Source organism: Manis javanica, chromosome 3 (genome assembly GCF_040802235.1).
Source record: "Manis javanica isolate MJ-LG chromosome 3, MJ_LKY, whole genome shotgun sequence".
Taxonomy (NCBI): domain Eukaryota; kingdom Metazoa; phylum Chordata; class Mammalia; order Pholidota; family Manidae; genus Manis; species Manis javanica.
Window position 1 is genome coordinate 14,540,191 of NC_133158.1, and position 21,596 is coordinate 14,561,786.

The 21,596-nt window shown below is 38.4% G+C and overlaps 1 protein-coding gene across 2 annotated transcripts in view; it reads right to left on the reverse strand.

The window, feature by feature from the left end:
• The window catches only part of SUCLG2 (succinate-CoA ligase GDP-forming subunit beta), a 578,416-nt gene that overhangs the window by 14,187 nt on the left and 542,633 nt on the right, over positions 1–21,596 (reverse strand). For both annotated transcript variants that reach the window (XM_073230875.1, XM_073230874.1), the window contains one exon: positions 19,101–19,202. In XM_073230875.1, the coding sequence (XP_073086976.1) occupies positions 19,101–19,202 (102 nt within the window). The remainder of the gene's footprint in view (positions 1–19,100; positions 19,203–21,596) is intronic.

The window sequence follows — 21,596 nt, forward strand, 5'->3', positions numbered from 1 at the left end:
TTAGTGTTATGTAATGTCTATTTATGTTCCAGGATCCCATCCATGACACGTCTCCTTAGGCTCCTCTGGGCTGTACCAGGTTCTCAGACTTTCCTTATTTTTGATGACTTTGACAGGTTTGAGGAGGACTGGTCAGATGTTTAGTACAATGCCCCTCAACTGGGATTTTCTGATGTTTTTCTCATGATTAGACTGAGGTTATGTATTTTTGGGAGAAAGACCACAGAGGAAATGACCATTGTATCATATCATATCAATGGTATATACTCTCAATATGGCTTATTACTGCTGATGTGAATTTCGGTCAGCTGGCTGAGATATTGTTTATTTGGCTTCTCCACTATAAAGTTATTCCACACAACCCCCCTTCTCCATACTGTACCCTTTGGAAGGAAGTCACTTCAGTGTGACCCCCCAACACTCAAAGAGTGCAGACTTACGGTCCACCACCTTGTGGCGGGGGAGGGAGGAGTATCCACATGAATTGCTTGGGATTCTTCTGCACAAATCTGTCTCTTCTTCCTAATTTACTTATGTAACTGTTGATGTATATCAGTATCAACTCAGGACTATTTATTCTGTTCTTTGGGTTATAATCCAATATACTACTTCATTTTGCAGCTCCAGTTCTTACAACGAGGGCCACTGGGAGCCCTTCGGTCGGCTCCAGGGACCCTTTAACATACTCCCATTAATATGAGAGTTTTTGTTTTGTTTATTTTTTAAACATGTTTTTAAGCAGTTTCCTATTTTCTGACTGTATAAGATGCTCCAGGCTCATCTTGTATGTTCTGTCGCCAGCCCTAGAATCAGCCATTTTTCCAAGGATCTCCAGTTTGTTTCATTGGGGATCTGGGTACTAGGTATGCTTGCTGCTAGTGGGGTGTCATTGTTTCTAGACCCTCTCACCTGGCTGAATAAGGAAGTATATGCATGTACTCTAACCCCTTTACATACACTTATCTAAAAGTATTTTTATATGTAACCAGCTATATCAATATAAAACTAAATTTTAGTTCATGTAACGTCTCCTGCCCTAATCCATTGCTGCGTGCAGAATTTTAGCCTCCTCTCCCATTCCAACAGTGAGAAACCTGGCTCCCACCACACACCATCCATTCACCTAATTTATTTAATTTTAGTATATAGAAATAGTGGTATCAAAACTGTTGACCCATATTCGCACAGGAAGCAGCTTTATCAATGAGAGTACAGTGCTTACGTGCAGTGCTTTTGCCTTTATACATAGACTTCACTCATTTTCACTTCCACACTTATCCAGGTCAGCACCTTTTCCTCCCACCTCTCTTCTGAGATTGTTTCATACACTTTCAATAATTTGTTGATGATATATTTTTTCTTCTTTAGCCTGGGATATGATGGGTGACACTGACTGATTTTCAAATGTGGAACTCATCTCACACACCTGGAACAAATCCTGCGTGGTCATGCTGTATAATTCTTTCTATATATTGTTGGATTTGATTTGCCAATATTTTGTTGAGGGTTTTTGCATCCATGCTAAAGAGAAATATAGGTTGCTCATTTTCCTTTCTTATCATGTCTTTATCTGGGCTTGGTATTAGGGTAATGCTGGTGTTTTAGAAAGAGTCAGCAAGTTTTCCCCAGTTCTATTTTCTGGAAGAGATACTGGAAAATTGGCATATAATTTTTACCTCAAGGGTATGGTAGAATTTACAGGTAAAACCATCTGGACTTGTTTTATTTTTGGAAAGTTATCAATTATGAATTAATTTCTTTAATAGATACTGGGTAGGTAACTCAGGTTATATATTTTTCCTTGTGTAAATTTTGTGTCTTTCAGGGAATTGGTCCATTTTGCCTGCATGATCATCTGTGGGCATAGAGTTGTTTATAGTATTCCTTTGTTCTTCTGATGTCCATGGAATTGGTAGTGATTAATCCTTTTTTTTATTTCTGATGTTGGTAAGTTGTGTCTTCCTCTTTTCTTGGTTAACCCAGCTACAGACTTAATCAATTTTATTGGTTGTTTCAGAGAACTGGATTTTGGTTTTAATGAGTTTTCTTTATTGTTTTGTGTTTTCAGTTTCATTGATTTCTACTCTGATTTTTGTTTTTTCTTTTCTTCTGCTTGCTTTAAGCTTTAATTGCTATTTTTCTAACTATTTAAGGTAGAAGCTAGGTTACTGATGTTAGATTTTTTCCCCTAATATAATGCATTTAATGGTATAAATTTCCCTCTAAGCACTCCTTTTCCAGCATTCCACACATTCTGTTAAATTGTATCTCACTATAGTACAGCATATTTTTATCATGTCAAAACAGCTTATACTTCTCATGCTAGTCCACACTCAGCCTCCAGTAATTCATCAAAATTACCCTGTAAGTGTTCTCACCAGTGTATGGCTCTTAAGACTTTTGGGCTAGGTAAGAAGAATCTTGACTGTAACTGTCTGAATTCACCTGTACTTCAGATTTCAGGGGACTGTCCTGCAAACATTTTCTCGGATGGGTCTAAGAAAAGTCACTGATTCTCACTTTGACAGCTTTATCTTGTTGTAAATTTGAGAGGGACAACTTTCAACCTCTTTACATTTCAGTGCTCAATCTGGAAGTCCCTGTAATACTCTTCTAATATATATTCATTGACTCAGTGAATGAGTTACTTTAATTCACATGTAAATATCTGATGCCCTATTTTATACGTATACTTCACAATAAAAAGTAAGTAAAAAAAGCCTAATTTTATAAAACATGTTCATACTCAATCATATTTAGGTATCTATTGCTTGTAACTTATAAGGTCATGGAATTATTTAACATACAGTTCAGTCAATGATGAATCTTGAATATCTAATAATCCAGCTTTCTAGGACTAAATTAAAATTATATGTTATAGTTTAATTAAAATTGTCAATCATTTTTTATTTTTATTATGCCACGAAAACTAAGTTGAACAGTACAATGTAATCATTTAAAATTATCCTCGTCCTGTATATACAGAACATTTTTTATTGGTTAGTTTCTTAGAAATAAATGGGATTAGGTGACCCTTTTCTTCCTTTCCTCTTCCACAAATTTATGCACAACTGTTTGATATGTATGATTAGCTCCTCAGAGCTTCAATTTTTCATATACAAAATAGGGCTAATAATATAATCCACAGACTTTTTGTGCTGATCCCATAAGCAGGAAGGATTCTTACCACAGTGCCTGGCTCACAGTGAGCACTGTAAATGTTCATGGTTGTTTGTATTATTAATAGTGTTACTGTCTTTTACATATACTTAAGACATAGTCTTAGTAGAACAGTATTTTCTTAATAGCTAATAGGACACAGTTGCTAAAGCAAAGCATAGCCACTTGCACTCTTACGAATGAGACTGAGCCCGTAATCCCTGTGTGAAAACAATTTTCACAGTTTTGCAGTCGCACAGTTCTCACTTTCATTTTTTGCACTCTGCTTTTCTGAAGAGTTGAAATTTAAAAAATAGTAGATAAAACAATTTATGCAAGGCTTATAGCCTCCGTCTGTTACAATAAGGTTTTGCTGTTGTTATTTGTTTGTAAGAACTGAAAATGGTCTGTCCTTAGAGTTTACCTTGTCCTCTGTTGCCATTTAGAGATAAGGATCTCATGGCATTCAGATCACATAGTCCAGGTTTTTAAACAAATGAGTCCAAAGATCCTTTAAAGATTAAAAAAAAAAAAAATCAAAACACCTTACACCAACACTTAAATTAGGATATCTGAGACCTTTCCATAAATCAGATGGTCAAAGTTTAAGAGATTATTATACACCAAGAGGAACACATACAACACAGAAAAGAATTTCATTGTAATTGGTGAGCATCTGAGATGGTGAGAAAACCATAGATGCTCTCTGAAAACTGGCTTAAAGCTCAAGAGTCAGACTGAACTTAGCCATGGAACAGGAGTCTGGTATCAGTGGTGCCAGCCAACTTCAGTTGCATGTGAATGAATGGATGCGTCAGCTCAAACATACAGTGTGAAAGGAGAAGAAAAAGTAGCCAAGCACAAAATCTGGGAAGTTCAGCTTAAGGGGCAGAAAAAAGGCAAGAGAAAGAAGTTACCAGAGGACAAATGGACCCATGGGGGAGCTGTACTGTGGGAAGGACTTCCAGGGATGAGATCCACAGAGGAAAACGGAAGTTTAGGCTAAAAAGAGCCCCTTGAACCTGGCAGTTTAAAGATCGGCAATGATGGAGCCATTTCAGCAGAATGCCAGGGATGGGAACCAAATTGCTGTGAATTAAGGTGCTGGCCGAAGGTGTGAGTGGATGGAAGGCACAGATGCTCTGCCCGGGAAGCCTGGAGGCAGGGACTCCGAGACATGTAGGTCCTGGAGACAGAGAGTTAAAAAAAAGCAGAGTACTCAATGCCTTTCAATAAAAATAGGGAAAGAGTCACAACCTATCCTGTTTCTAGATTATTCTGAGTTGAGAGTTCTGCAGTACTCTGTTCCCCCCAAAAGTAATGAAAACTACAGCAAAGGACACACAAAAACCTATGCACAAGGAGTCTGAACTGATAAAAAACAAACTCCTAGAAAAAGGAGTACAGAGAAAAAGAGAAAAAATACTGACCCAAATAGACACAAAGTGTTGTGTGGCCTCCCACATTGCTGCAAGAGAATGCAAATGTGAACGGTTTTTGCAGCTTCTTGCTAGGGTGCCCCACAGGCTGGATGACATTCAATGGAAAGTCAAATCTGGTTCCCACCCCTAACCCAAAACATGTGGTCTGTGATAAGTACTCGAATATCCTGTGTTTTCTGAAGTATGTGGTGGCTGTGGTGATGGCAGGGGTCCCAGGCAGAAGGGATGAGCTAATTAAGCATGGATACGTGAGGCTGGGGAGGACCACTGTCCTTTCACATAGTTTGTGTAGCCAGAGAGGCCAGCAAGATGGTGCTCATCACTGGTACCCGTCATTCACGGATCCATGGATTTCATTCATGGTTTCCTGGATTTCAGCCCTGACTTGTACAGTATGTGCCTGGAGATTTAGGGACAGCTGTAGTCCACAGTTTATAAAACCACAGTAGAACTATAGCTGGGGCAGGACAAAGAGAGGAGGCGATTTGGCATGGGGATACAGATTTTTATAGTCATACATAAATGTGAATATATAACAAAATCTGTGTATCTAGACTAGATATGTATGTCTTTTTTGACGGCTTCTAAGAGATGGTTATGATTTTCTCTTAAACCTACATTTCACTGTTTCAAAAACAGAATACTATCCACACTTTAGTGGGTACACATTTGATTTGCCATTCAGCATGACAGACTCTGTATTTTAAGCCCATGTATCCTATTGATCATACTTGTATGTGACAATAATCTCCCATATGAAAAATATTTTAATGTTTATGAGCCACTGGCTAACATCATATTCTTGCATGATACTTTGTAACTTTTCCAAATGCTTTTGTCTATGTTATCTTTTTGGATCCTCCTTCTGGTCCCGCAGCCCTCTGTCACTCTCTCTGTGTTTACTATTGAAGAAACTAAGAAACTAAAAGGGAATTGTTAAACTTACAGGATCCGATGTAGCTGCAAATAAAAGTGGACATGTTACGTTCCCACTCCCAGTGACTGGGAGCCCAGGTGGATGGCCCGATGGTTATATTCAAAACCAGAACGTGGAGGTGCTAAGACTGCAGATAGTTGGAAAGGAAGCCAGCGTGGGACATAAAGCGAGTGAGCTCACCTTTGGAAGAGCGAGTTTCAAGTGACAGTGGGAAACTACATAGAGAGCTCTGTGCAGAGGCACAGCCAGGGTGGGCGTGGAGACAGGAGAGCGAGCGAGGGTCAGCGGAGATGTGGGTTGGCAGTCACCCAAATACTGATCAGAGGAAGCCCAGAGGTGTGAGCCTTATGGAGGGAATGTAGGGAGGGCACGGGTAGAAGCCAAGCCCTGGAGGCCCCACTGAGGCACAGAAAAGGGAAGCGAGCCTTTCCACGGAGCCAAGCAGAGAGACGCCCTGAGAAAACCAGGAACATAGAAGTGAAAAGGGAAAGAGGCTGAACTGTCAAGTGTGAGTCCTGAAATGATGCCTGAGAACTTGGTTAAAACTTCTGTTCAGCAGTTCACTGTGAAGTGTAGGTTTTAAATTCTGACTCTGCAAAATAGTTTATTCATACATTATAAGCAAATGATTCAATGAAGCAGAACACCTCATTCCCTAAACAATATGGCTCAGAGGAAGCTGACTGTTTTTGAATGACTGCTGCCTGACTGTCCTCTCACGCCTCTGCACCTCCACTCGGCGTGCTGCTTTCCTCTGCCCCTGCTTGGATTTAAAGCTCGGAGGGCAAGGCGTGCATTTCACCCCGAGTGCACACTGAGCACAGAGCCCGCATGCCTGGCAATGGGCATCCCTCACTTAGTTGATGAAGGAAGGTATGAATGTCCCTCTTCTATTTCCCAAGGGCTTATTTTTTCCTCTATGGAGCTTTCTGACTCCACATTTCCCCACTCTTTGGAAAGATACGCTTTTAGGCTTAGCAGTGACTGGCAAACATTTTTATATGGGTCTTGGCGTTTAATATCTGGAAGAGTTGTGAAATCAATTTGCTGCAGATAAAGATGGACAGATGGAAATATCTGGTGCTTTCCTACACATGTACAACATACATAATGAGGTCATTGCTTATTGTGCTACACTTCAACTCTGTTTTACCAGGTTTTAGGAAGAGTTTTGTTGTCTTTTTGGAGAATGAGCACTTGAGTGGAAATACTGCATCTTGACTAAGAAGAGGACTGGGCCTGGAATACTTATCGGTGTCGAGATTTCATACACTTTTCCTAAACACATGCCAAAACTTTTTGGAGAATTTAGATTTCTTTTTCATTCAAGCAATAGCACAGCTGCTCTAATTCAATGTATTTTATCATGTTGGAAATACTGGAGGAAGGTAAAGAAAAAATAAATAAACAGAGATGGGAGAAAGGGAAGGGAACACATTAATGCTTTTAACATGTGGGCACCTATCTTGGAAACTAAAGGATCTGTGTGCAGCATGAAGCAGGTTGCAAAAGTTACTGCCACTCAGATATGTGGGGATTAATAATTTCAATCTTTGGAATACAGCCTATCAGGCCATCATTCTGGACGCACACTCACTGGGGAGTGGGAGGAATTTAATAAAATGTTCCTTTCACTTAGAGCTAAGTTTGAGCTAATAAGCTGAATGATTCCCTTTCAAGAGCCCTCAGTTTCCCAGATAAATACCCCCGGTTTTATCTCTGCATGGCCAGGCTGTCCTGTGAAATCAGCATGGCCATGTCCCTGTTGGTGAGGGGCAGCCCAGCGGAGAGATGACCTTGCCCAGAGCCCTAAACAGAGGTGAGGGTGAGCTGTGCTCTCGATGCCGTCACTTCTCTCACATCTTCTGACAGAGCAACATGACACGGTCCTCTTCTTTCCTGTACCCTTCCCACCACTCTCTCTCCTCTCCTAGGCTGTGGTCTTACAGAAACCTCTGTCCTGGCTGAGTAAACCTGGCCCTTGGTATAGGACGGAAGGACTTCCCTCACGGCAGAACCTGGGCTTGCCAGACCAGTGTTTTGCTGGGAGACCCTATTTTGAATGCTGTAAGCGAAGTAGTGTTCTATTCTTAGACTGTGCAGTCTCCCTAAAAAATTCTAACCATCTGTAGGATGTAGTTAATCCTCAGTGGCAAGGGAAAAATTGTTGAATGGTAAAATAAAAAAAATATGATGCCAATTTAAGTACATTCTTACTTTTTTTTTCTAAATGCCATTAAGATAATGTTTCCCCTCTCTCTCTCTCTTCTTTCCTGGACACCTCAACCATTTTCCAGAGGTCTCTACATTTATGCCCCCAAAGTCTACTATACATTGTCATTTTAGAACTTTTCCCTACTTCAGTGTGTTATTTCCTCTTTCCTCTTTCTTGACTTCTGCTTACTTTTACATGGGCACATTCACTAGTAGTTTTCTATGAACAGTTGGAAGTAAATTTGATCAGATCACTATTTATCAGCAGGTGCCCTCATTTTACATGGACATTTGATTGACAAGTTTCCTGAGTACAGAATTCTAGATTGAAAATAATGTCTCCCAATATATCGAGGACCTTGCTTTCTCGCATCTAGTGTTCCCATGGCTGAGGTCATAGGCCAGATGTCCCTAGATTCCCTATCCCATTTTCTCTGTTCTTGTGCTCTCTGACCTCCTGCTATGTCCAAACTGAGGAATGGTGTTGCCTCCAGCGCAGTAGACATACACAGATGATATGATGAGAAAATATTTTAAAATAACACATTCAAATTAAAGCTACTGGCAGGTACCTGATCCTCCAAATCATCCCTACTCTGCTCGTGAATCAACCTGCTGGCCAGGATTAACTGTGCATATTCAAGGAAAAGTGACATGCAGAAAGGGTAACCTTGGGGTCTTTGCACTGACATAATCAAAAGAGGAGTGGGGAGAAAAACATAGAAAGTGACTTGGAAGTAATGAAAACATTACAGAAGATGTACTTCTGTAAACAGACAATTTCAGACACATGCAAATCTATTTCTCATATTAGTTGAAGAAAACATTTAAAAAGGTCAAATAAGTGATAAGAAGACAAGAAAGAAGATGAAAAATGTGCCTGGGGAACATACTAAAGAAATGGGAACTGACCAAATCATTGCAGAGAGCAGTATTAGAAGCAACATAAAGTAGAAAAGACTGCTGAAAGCGGATCCACAGACATGGGGAATGACTTGAAAATCACACAGGAGAAAAGCTAGATGTAAAACTCAACATCTAAAGTGAGGAAAAAAAATACTCAGTGAGTTACAAATAGAAATAAATTTGTTTTGCTTGATAAAATATACCTTACCAGAATATGCACCCCTATGTTTCTCACAACACTATTTACAACAGCAAAGTTATGGAAGTAACCTAAGTGTCCATCAGTAGAAGAATGGATAAAGAAGATGTGGTACATATACACAATGGAACATTATTCAGCCATAAGAAGAAAACAAATTCTACCGTTTGCAACAACATGGATGGAGCTAGAGGGTATTATGTTTAGTGAAATAAGCCAGGCAGAGAAAAACAAGTACCAAATGATTTCTCTCATCTGTGGAGTATAAGAATAAAGAAAAAACTGAAGGAACAAAACAGTAGCAGACTGACAGACTCCAAGAAGGGACTAGCAGTTACCAAAAGGAAAGGGACTGGGGAAGATGGGTGGGAAGGGAAGGAAAAGGGGATTAAGGGGCATTATAATTAGCACTCACAACATAGGCTGGTCACGGGGAAGGCAGTACAGCACGGAGAAAACGAGTGATGACTCTATAGCATCTTACTAGGCTGATGGACAGTGACTGCAACGGGAGTGGTAAGGACTTGATAATATGGGTGAATGTTGAAACCATGATGTTGTTCATGTGAAACCTTAATAAGATTGTACATCAATGATACTTTAATAAAAAAAAACATCTTAGCAGAAACCCCAACCAACGCATGTGTTGGAGGAAGTGTAGAGGCGTGCTGACTAAAATCAGAAGATCGGGAGCTGTTATTCCTCCCTGCCCTGGTGCTGCTAACCATCGTAAAATTAGACAAAGCAGCAAGATAGATTTTGTGAGCAAAATGGGAACATGATTATTTATCTATGAATAACTGGTTCATTTACTTAGGAATTTAAAAGAACCAAATTGAACAGAGTAGAACTAATTATACACTTCAGTGGGTTGGGCAGAGATTGTAGGTGATTGTTAATAAAGGAATCAAAAGTCTGGAACATACAAACAAAAGACTTATTCAAACTAATGATTTTAAATGATGATCTGATTTTGACGTTACATTCAAGGTGGTAATTTATAAATTAATTCACCCTTTTTGCTCGCGAGGATAATTTATCATCATCTATCAGTATTTCCTAAAGGACATAAACTTGGATCCAAGAATTCCACTCTGTAGAATCTGTTTCAAGGAAATTCAGCACATGTAAAAACATCTGTAAGAATTCCAGTTGTATTATTGCTAATGATTATTTATATTATTAAAAAAATCTACATTCATTGTACAAGTGTATCCCCATTTTTACACAAGTACTGTGTGTATGCATGTCTGTATATGTATCTATATACTTAACTTGTAGTAATGTTTACTTAGAGAGCCTGGAATACAGAAGTGCTTTTACTGCCCCATTTTATATACCTCTAACTAGTTTTTTGATTCTACATAGGTTTGTTTGTTTATTTGTAAGATTTATTATAGAAAACTAAGCAAAATGAACACTAAAACTCCTGAATCTGAGCTGAGCTCTATTATTCACTGGCTTGTGTTATCTTCGGTGAGTTACTTGGCTTTTCAGGGTCTCAGTTTCCTCGTCTGTAACATGGGGATAATAGTAGCGCCTACCTCACAGAGCTGTTAGAGGATTAATAAGTTAATATATGTAAAACATTTAAGAAGTTCCTGGCATATACTAAGCACTGTGTATTAGCTCTTATTTAGGGATATTTGTTTAAGTTGCAAATTATTTTTCCTAACTTACTTTTTTATTGCCAGTTCATTTTTATAACATTAAATAAAGCTTTGATATATATATATATATTTATCCATGGGTACCAATTTATACGTTTTATAAAATTATACTTCTCTACTCTTAAGTGAATAAACTGATTTTTCATAGCAATTTCTCATTTTTATTTTTCTTCAATTTTAGTGAAGAAAATGTGAACTCTTTAAGATATGTTACTTTCTTCACATATCAATCTATTTTTTATAAATGAATATCATGTAGAATTTAACTCACTTTTATCCTTTTATCCATTTTATTTTTCCCTCAAATTTCATCAGTCTTTAAATTTATACAACAATTCTCAAATCCAGAAGGCTACAGAACTTTAAATAAGTCCTTTCAGGCACCCATTGTAAGAAAATAATACATTTATCTTTTGCTAAAAAAAGAAAAAAGTATTTTGAACTTCTTAAGCATGCATTCTTATGTATACCTCTAAGTAGAGAAGGTAATAAATGTTTTGTGGTTATATTTTTATCACCATGTTAACTGGTGACTTTGAAGAAACAAACAGGCTTCCGCTTCCCCACACCACCCCCACTGTGAGTTAGTGCCACCTCTTATGCTCCCACCAAGCACCCTATGAATGCTCCAGCACATCACTGGCTCAGTTATATGTCCACCTCTGTGACCTCTTTTAAGGACAATGATAAAGATTTCTGTGGGCAGTGACACTGACCTACTCATGTCTCTACTCCCAACCCCTAGTGCAGTACCTGGTTACACAGGTGGGTGTTTAAAAATGTTTGTGGAAGAGCATTAGTCTTTTAAAATGTATTACAGCTGTTTAAAGCATTGCAATCCCTATTAATTTGACACCACTTACAAATCACACATTCTGAGTTTCTTCACTCTGTTGATCCCAGAAATATATGAGAAATGATATGTAACACTGACTGAACACTAACTGTGCACCAGGTATTATTCTAAGGCCTTAAAACATTAATTCAGCCAAGGTTTACACCAGCCCTATGAGGTAGGTACTTTCATTATTCTTATTACAGATAAAGAAATAAACTTGTAAGACGATTAAGATTTTTTCTGAAGATGACACAGAGTGAAGTGTCATTTTAAATGACACTTTAAATCAAGTATATAGCCACAGTTATTTGATAATACAATTCATTTCATTTCAGTTCTATGATTGGTACCTTTTGAATAATATGCCAGTCATGTGCAAGGCACTGAAACATAGTAATTCTTGCCCAAGGGAATCAATAATCTCCAGGGGGAGGTGATGGTATAAGTAATTAAAATACTGCCTGTATGTGCTGGAGGAGTGACAGGAGCTTACCTACTGCCAGTAGGACTTATCTACCACATGTAACAAACTACCCCAAACCTAGCCATTTAAAACAATAAACATTTATCATCTCACAGTTTCTGTGGGTCAGAAATCTGTGTGTGGCTTAGCTGGGTGCCCCTGTTTCAGGCTTTCTCACAAAGGTACAGTCCAGGGTTGCCAGTGCTGCAGTGTCACCTGAAGGCTAATTGGAGGAGGAGGATGTGGCTCAGTTTCCCATGGGCTGAGGGTTTTCATTTCCCCACTGGCTATTGGTTGGAGGCCCACTCAGTTCCTTGCCAGGTAAGCCTCTCCACAGGGTACTTGCAATGGTTTGAGAGATCCAGTTTCTTTGCATGCTTACCAGCATTTGGTGTTATCATAAATTTTAATTTTAGCCACTCTGATAGTTGTGTGATATTGGGGTTTTATTTTACTCTCATTTCCTATGTGTAGCCAGCCATACTGGTATCTCTGCTGATTGCTCTGAGTATTCAGTGAATTTTGTCCACTATTCATGAAGGGAATTCAAATTCTCAGCTTTGTATGAGCCCCAGGAAATATTCATCTAACAGTTCCCGGTAATTGTTTATCCACCCTCTTGGGCTTCACCCTACACACATATAAATTAGTACTCGGCCAAAGACTTCAGGGGACCCTTCAAGATTTCTGGAGTCCCCATATTTAGAGATTTCAACATGTATGTTGTTAATCCTTGCGATCTTCTGGTCTGTCCGTTGCTTCATTCTTTCAGATCTTTCTTGGTTAGAACAGACTCTTCCATCTTTGCTTCTTATCTCATCTCCTATACCTCCTTCAAGGCCCAGCTGGTACCCTGTGGTAGATTCAATAATGGTCCCTGAAAGCTGTCTACATCTTAATCCCCAGAAGCTATAGTTTACCTTAAATGAGAAAAGGAACTTTGCATATTTGACTAGATTAAGAATCTTGAGATGAGGAAATGATCCTGAATCATCGAGATGAGTCTGAGGTTATCACATGGGTCCTTACATAAAAGGGGGGCAAGAGACGCAGAGTGAAAGAGAGGTTGGAAGCCAGACGAGAGAGAAGAAGCTGCTCTGCTGGATGTGATGGTGGAGGAGGGAGCCACACGCCAAGGAATTAAGAGCCTCTATCTAGAAGCTGGAAATGCCAAGGAAATCGATTTTTACCTAGAGCTTCCAGAAGGAATGTAGGGCAACTGGCATCTTGATTTTAACCCATTAAAACTGATTTCAGACTTCTGACCTCCAGAACTGGAAGATAATAAATTCACGTTGTTTTTAGCGACAAAGCCGGTTGTGATTTGTTCTAGCAGAAGAAACCAATGCACACCACCATGCTCACTTTCCCTGCCAGCCCCCCTCTTCCCCTTGGCTCCTTCCTCCACCTAAGTGCTCTTGAGCTTCTCAGGAGTCTGAGCTCCTTTAGGGCCACCCGACCTTCCTCTCCATCATCCTTCTCACTGCTTCCACACCCTTCTCCCTCTCTCCCCACTTCATTTATTTTGATGACCTGTAGTTTGGAAGAGTACTGTAGGTCACATATTTTGTAGAACATCCCTCAGATTGAGTTTCTGTGGTGGTTTCCTCATGATCAGACTGGGATTAGAAGTTTTGAAGAAGACCACAAGGCAGAGTGCTGTTTTCATCAGATCATGTTAAGGGTGTATTCTGTTGACTTGAATTATGGCTGCTGATGTTGACCTTGATCACCCGGCTGAGGTCGTGTCCAACAGGTCCACTGGAAGGTTCCTCTTTTCCCACTGTCCATCCTATACACTATGGAATCAAGTCACAATGACCAGCCTGTACCTAAGGAGTAGGGAGTTACATCCTTCCTATATTCTCTTTTAAACGTCATGCCTTGAATTTTCTTACAGAGCATGACCTAGGTTTTCTCTTTATCACTTTGATATTCTAAATACAGGTTTAACCAATGTCCTGTCTCAGTAGTGCCTCCTTTCCCCTCCAGTCATCCTTCTCATCTACTCCAAAGGCTTCTCTAGCTTTTCCTTATAAGAGGCTCAGAAAGGTGTAAACTTAGCCTGGGCCCCTCTCCTGAACTCCAAACCTGGATATTTCTGCAATATCCTCCTGTGAGCACATGACAGCTCAACCTCTCAAAAAGTGAACTCTCCATTCTCTCTCCTTCATTCCCACAAATAGCTTCTCTAACTGCTGAGTTGTCCAGCCATGGAGCCTCAGAGTTGCTTGCACCTCATTCAGTAATTTATCAGTCACTGAAATCCTCCATATAAAATATCTCTGTCATCAATTTCTTCTTTTTCATCCCAATGGTTATCCAGAGTCAGGGCATTATTTTCTCTTATCTAGGTAGTTTTAGCTGTTATCGCATCACATTCCTCTTTCCTCAGAGTCTATTCAATGCCTATTGTCAGATGATTTATTGAATATAACTAAAGTTATAGGATTCCGATCTAAATATCTCTAGAGGCTCCTTATTAGTGAATCTTTCCCTCTTTCCCACTCTTTCTTCTTCCTTCCTTCCTCCTTTCCCTCATACACCCACTCCACCACCACCAATTATTCAGAGATAGCTATTTCACTCAATACTAGTGGGGTACAGACAAAATTTGTTGAATTATGCCTCCTGTCAACCAAGGGGAAGACACATTCTTCACTGTGGCATCAAATCTTTTAGTCCTTACCTCCAAATACATGCACTGCTCACTGTTAGCAAAATGTCTTAAATAAATGCTGCTTTAGATGTATTATTTAATTTACTTAGAATGTCCTCCTTTCTGAGACAACATAGACACACACACACACACACACACACACACACACACACACACACACACAATATCTCTCTTGAAATTCATGTAGCATTCTGTTTACCTTTACCACATGGGGATTTTTTGTTGTTGTTGATAAATTACAGTCCTTTGTGTACATGTCTTTTCTCCCTTACCAGACTGGTAGTGCCTCCAGGCAAGTGCTGTGTTTCAGTTATCTGTAATCTCCTCTAGTGTGTGTATCAAGTGGACACTTGGTAAATCATTTTGACAGGTTACCTTGCTTTGTGTTACAGAGAAGTCCTTGAAATGAGAAACAGTGCCTAGGTAATTGCTATAAACATCTTCTTGTGTCCCATCCAATACTACCAACAATGGATTGTAGTTTGTATCCAATTTTCAACATTATAAAGAATTGACTAGTTTGTATCTGCTTTGATACACATTGGATAATCATCTGTCAGGCATATAAATATCATTAGAAATTATTTTCTTTTATCACTAGAAAAAAATGTTTCACTAGAGACAAAGTGAAACACACAGCACAGGGTGTGTGCACCTACTTAAGCATCTTTTATTTAGTAGCTTTCTAAATTCCTCACCAGCCAAGATATTTTATAAGCACCTTTCTACTATTTAATTGTGTAAAATAACCATGGTTTTAGAGTCTAAATTCTAAATAATTTTTCTCTTCTGTGTACTTTCTAGAATTCATTTCAGACATAATTGTCAACTTTGAATAATAACATTTAAAATCAACCCCAAGGTAAAACTTGTAGGACGACATAAAAAATGAAATCACTTTTCATGTGTTTCCCATTGGCAAATTATTGTGTTTTTTCTGCCACTAGACTTCATGTAATGATGTGACCTTTACCAGGCTAATAGATAGCAAAACAAAAATCTGCCAAATTGATAAAACATAGGTTTTAAATATATAATAAATTGAGCTAAGGAGATTTATAAAGGTCAAAAGCATGGAAAGAATTAAGCTGAAACAGTGAGTTGTGTTTGACACACATCATACCTGGTTTTCTCCAAGGTTAAGGTTATTTTATGAAATCTTCATGCTTAATAACTGGACTAGAGAATGTACTTCTAAAAAGTATCATTGTAGTTGTGCTGACTAAAATTTGTTTGGGCTCAAATGTTACTTCATTCAATGACTCTTTATTGTGCACCAGGCAATGGAGACACATGAGTGAAGAGCTCAATAATGATCCTCGACCTCTTGCAATTTTTGATTTAATAGATGATACAGCTAAGCAAATGTTCAACTATTCTATATAGCAGGGTCATGCTTGAAAGAGGACATGGGGGTGGAAGTTGTGCCTACCTCTCCCAGACTTCTAGATCAAGCTATAAAGAAGATAAGATAGAGTTTGCCAAGCATAAATGAGGAAGGAGAATGTTGCACACATAAAGGGCATAGAAGGGGCAAAAATACAGAGGAGAAAGAACAGTATGCATTCTGAAATTGAAAGTTCATTACATGAACTTATATGAAATTCAAGCTCATTATGGTAGGAGAGTCAAGCTTGAGGGTGTTAAAAGACTGTTGGTGGGTCTCAACCAGGGGTGATTGTGGCCCCCAGTGGACATGTGTCGATGTCTAGAGACACCTCTGGTTAATATAAATGTGTGTTTGTGGGTGGGGGTGGGTGGCTACTGGCATCTAATGGGTAGAGGCCTGAGGACTGCTACTAACCATCAACCCATGCACAGGACAGTCTCCTGCCACAGAGTCCCAGTGTCATAGTGCCTAGGCCAAGATACCCTGTTACTGGCAAATCTGTAGACTTGTGGTTAGGTTACAAAGCTATTGGAAGGAATTTGGGATTTATTCTGAGAGTCAGGTGACACCACAAAAGGATTTAAGTATTTTTTTTGTCACTCTGACAGTCGCTTCTATTATTATGGCTGAAATTAGGTATTTATTTATAGTGACTTTCACTCACAGGATCAGAAAATTGTGATTACTATGAATTACATCCTCTAGTCTTACAATAGTCAAAGGAACATCATTGTGGAAAGTTTGCTAAAAGTTTAAAAGCAAAAAGAAAAGTTGCCTTAATTTTTTGGTTATTGCCAGTCACAATATAATTTTTTTGATAGATATATTTATTTTATTGGACTCTCACCTGCTACACAGAATCAAGTGTGAGCATCCCCTCTCCTGAATCTGAAGCACTGATGGAAATCAACAGAACATACACTGGGCCATTGAATAAGGGAGTTAAAAAAACTTGTATACCTAGAGCAAAGTGGTATCATTTAAAGCCCCAAAACAGGGTTTCTTAATTAAAAAAAATTTTTTTCCAGACCCTTTTGAACATCTGATGACACTTCTCTGACTTTTTTTTTTAGGAATAAACACTTATCTCCCCAAATATAGCATCTAATTTCGGGGCTTCACAGATCCTACAAAGACATAGTGATTTCTCACATGATACTGATGTTCCCCAAAATATCTAAAGGCCAGATTTATAAAAATTTGGCAAAGGAAATATGGCATGATTTAGAATCATCCAGAGAAAGCTTTGAATTTTTTAATCAGTGAGAACTTCTTTTCAGAAATGCTCATCAAGACACCATTTGTGTCATCTTGCAAAATATAAGTAATGCATCACAGCCAAAAGAAAGTCAACGGAAATGAGCAATTTTCTTATGATTCATAATGAAGACAATATGTTGCTCTGGTTATATTAACCTCTGTGATGAACAGTTCTGTAAATCATGGGCTTTTTGCTCATCCCCATTCAGTTCATCATTATTTTCTCTAAAAATAGTGATTGATTGTAGTCTCAGTGTCTTGTAAATGGGAAGAAACAGTGAACTGATGTCTTTTTGAGTTCATTACTGTTCTTTTCTTCTCAGTCAAGTACCGAGCTTTCAAGTCCCTTTAACCTCTTTCATGGCCCAATTAACTGAAGACGGAACTGCCCCCAGAACACCCACACCTTCCTAAAGACACACACACACACACACACACACACACACACACACCCCAGTCTGTGGAGGAGATAACACATGCTTACGTAAAGGTTTCTATCTCTACCAATGCCATCCCCATTAACCAAGCGTGTTTTCTGTCTCCTATTTGTCTATACACCCATCATTTTTCTCACCTGATAAAGAACCCAAGTGCCCCCTTTATCCCAGTTCTATCTGGGATTTCTGGAATTTGTTCACTTGAACCAAATTCCATAATAACAATCTGAATGTCCCTTGATGCTGCGTAGGTTGGGGTTTCGTGTGCTCTATAAGAGGTGGAAGTTAACAGCTAGTCAGAGTCAAGGTATCAGCTGTGATCTAGTCAGAAGCATAAAGAACACTGATGTCTGTATCCTTTACATTACTGATTTGATTAAAAGAGGCAAATTCCCAGGGTCTATAGTTACAGCCTGATTACAGATTCCAGTCTCTGTGTCAATTAGGTAGCATGAAATGAATACAGAATTAAGGGAGAGATACAGGAAATTAGAGGGGAAGAGAAAGGTCATTTTAGCTGTTATATATATGAAAGGTATTTTTTTGTTTAAAGAGACATTTTCATTATAGTTTGCTCTATTTAAAACCATTTTTTTGTATTGTCTTTAAGTGTGTTTTTTGTTTAAAATGTAAAATTCTGGGAAAAGAGGCCTAGATCCTTTCAAATAAGGCAAGCTGTGACTCTGTGAAGACCATGTATGTGCATACAGAGGGCAGCAGGCAAGCTTGGAATTAAAGAAATTCCATTCCAGTTAAAAAAGGATCCTTGGATGCCCCTCAAGCAAGCTAGAATTACTGTCATGCTTGTCGATGTTTTAATCTCTCCTTTTCTATTGGATGAGAAGCCTATAAAGAAGCACAGAAATCAGGCAGTAACTTGAGAAAGCAAATGAAGTTTTTCTCTTTTTCCTTTGTAAATTTTAAGTGGAAAGAAGATGGCTGAAGCGGAGATGAGATTATGGTCTACATGGTCTGAGAAGAACAAAGGCTACAATGGTTTTGATAATTGGGCATGGTGGATAAGATTTTGATTCCTTAAAGAAGCCCTAGAAAAACTGAAAAAATCAGATTGCAAGGGACACTCAAACTTTGAAAGGAAATTCAAAGTCAAATCAAACCATGAACAATAGAGCTGACCAGACGAGTGAGAACAATACCCTATCTTACCTGGTACCTCCCCTAAGTTTTTCTCTAAAAACGAGTTAGAACGATACCCAATCTTACCTGGTTCCCCACTAAGTTTTTCTCTAAAGTATGCATCTTGTTTAAGGAGAGCATTTCTTTGTTCTTTGTACTTGTTTAATAGAGAATTCTACTTCAGATAAAGCCTGAATAGAAAATGCAGCTAAGTCCTGCGACTGACTGAATCAGCTGACTTAAGCTAGATGTTCAGACCTTATTCAAACTGGCAGAGGACCAGGAGAAACTGAGAAGCCACTGAGGGGCAGTGCAAACATGCAAGCCTACAAAAGAACCTTGGTAAATACTACAGACTGTAAAAATACCTTTTTTTTTTTTGTATCTGTTGTCTGGAGGACAATGCTGAAATTGGCTGTTCCGGAAGATGCAATTTTCAAAACAAGAATTAGGTCTTGGGTATTCAGTGCCTAAAAAATGACAAAAGCAAGCAAAACTTAGAGATGACTGTTGAAGTATATTTAACACTTACTTGTGTAACTTAAAAGCCAGCATTTTTAATTTTTGTGTTATTTGAACACAGTATTTTTCCAAAGTTTTAAACAACAGTGTGGAATTCAGTTTTCAAATGTTATCTTTTACAGAATCTGGATACGTAAAACAAATTAAAAATAGAACTGTAGTGGTTTCAACCTGCCTTATATACTCCCATTTATAACAATTTTTATGTTTTTATAAAGCCAGAGAAAATAATTAGGCTGTTTTGACAAACTGATAATTGGAAAGCAAGGGTTATTATCCAAGCAGTTATGACAGCTGAGTCTTTTATCAGCTTCAACATTCAATACACTTTTGTACTTTGTTTTGTCTGCAAAATAAGGAGAAAATATTCTTCATTTAATAGGAGCAAATAGCACTCTTCAAACCTACTCATTTTGCATCTTCAGGGGCAATCAAATGGATTCTGGATGCTGGATGTTTTCCTGCATTTTATTCATTAACATCATCTAACTATTGCTCACATAATTGAAGTACAGAAGTGTGCAAACTTCAGAGACATTGGCAAAAAGATTTTTGTATTTTGTAGAAAATATTTTAAAATTTATTTTCTAACATAATGTGATGTTAGGTGTAGTTATTTTTAAAAATCCTTTGTATACCTCAATGCATATTTCTATCAAATGGTCACTTAAAGTTTTAAAACATTAAAATGGATTTTGTTTTGCATATATGTTCAAGATTTGGTTTCACTGCTAATACTGTCTGTAGGTGGAAGCATGGAACTACTGGCACCAGAAAACCCCAATATATGTTACACCTACTGTAAAAATTATTACAGAATGTATAATCTAATGTGATAGATATGCAGTCTTGAATAATTGATAAAGACATGCATGCAAAGTCACATAAGTTTTTAAGATCAATGTTGCATTTATAAGAAGTTCAATTACATACAAAAAGATGTCAAAGCAAACATTATTTTCAAATTTGTACCTAAATGATTTCATCAAAGAGCCCAAGATCAGACATTAATGCTCTCCAGTGCGTTAAAATATGGCATTCAAATCTTTTCGACAAGTGGGTTTGTGTGTCTGTTACAGTTCAAATAAATGTAAACATTGAACACAGTATTTTTCCAAAGTTTTAAACAACAGTGGAACTCAGTTTTCAAATGTTAACTTTTATAGAATCTGGATCAGACATTAGGAAGTAGGAAGTAATGTGTGAATTAAACAACTGTGGGACTCCTGAAGCACATTTTGCAATATCTTTTAAGATACCTCAATAGTGGAGACAGAGTTTGGGGACCTAGGGTTGGAAACAATTAGTACAAGCCTAAAATCCTGAGCTTTCATGTGGGTGTATAGATCTCAAATCTCTTAATCACTCCTAGGGCAAGCTTTCATCTAATTTTCCCAAGAGATGGTTATCAAAGCAATGCTCGGAGTTGCATTAGGGCATGCTGGAGCTCTTCAGAGGATAGGCTTCATATACTTCTCATAAATCAATATCTATCCCAAGCTTGCCTAATAAAATAACTGTTAAATTAATTTCTTTAGAATGTGGTGCTCTGACATGATGTCTTCATATTGTTTTCACAAATGTTGAAGCGCATGACATGTTATTGTTGACCATACATATAATGTATTCTTCTTGCATCTGCATTTTAGCGGCCAAGCAAAGCTCCTGCTGGCGTGTGCTCCTGTCTGGCACAGTGGGCAGTGCAGTGGGAAGGCAAAGAGACCTTCCGGAGGGTAGTTCAGGGGACTTCTTCGGGGCTGCACGGCAGTGGTACCACTGCATTACAGAGTTGAGTGCACCTGAAGCATTCTCTGAACAGCTAGATTGTCAGTCAAGTTTAGTCTTCTTGCTCAGATATATTTTAGCTGGATAAGAACAGCATATGAAATGTCCATTAAAGAAATCATCCACAACCTCAGATATGGGGAAAAGTCGTGTTAGCATACTTCTACCAAAGCACAATAAAAAGGCTCTGCTAGGAGGCTGATCGTTGTTTAGTGCTGACCTAGCAAGGGATTGGAAGAGGGTCTATGAACCCCTAACTCTAAGATAATTATTTATTTTTGGTTTTGGAATGCTTTTGCACATATACATTTGAATGTGTCCTTCAATCTGGAAATTTACAATGCTTACAAAATAATAAAGCTACATTAAACTGACGTTAAACAGTAGTCAGACTATGATTGTGAGACTCAAGAGATAACCAATGTCTCTGTTTCCCACTCCCTCTTTGCTGCCCAGTCCTCCTTGTTCGGGTGCAGCACCCTCTTGACTGAGGCAAGTGGCAGCCTTGAAGGAGTTGATTTATTTCTTTGCATTTGCTGGTGCTCATCTTAGCCATC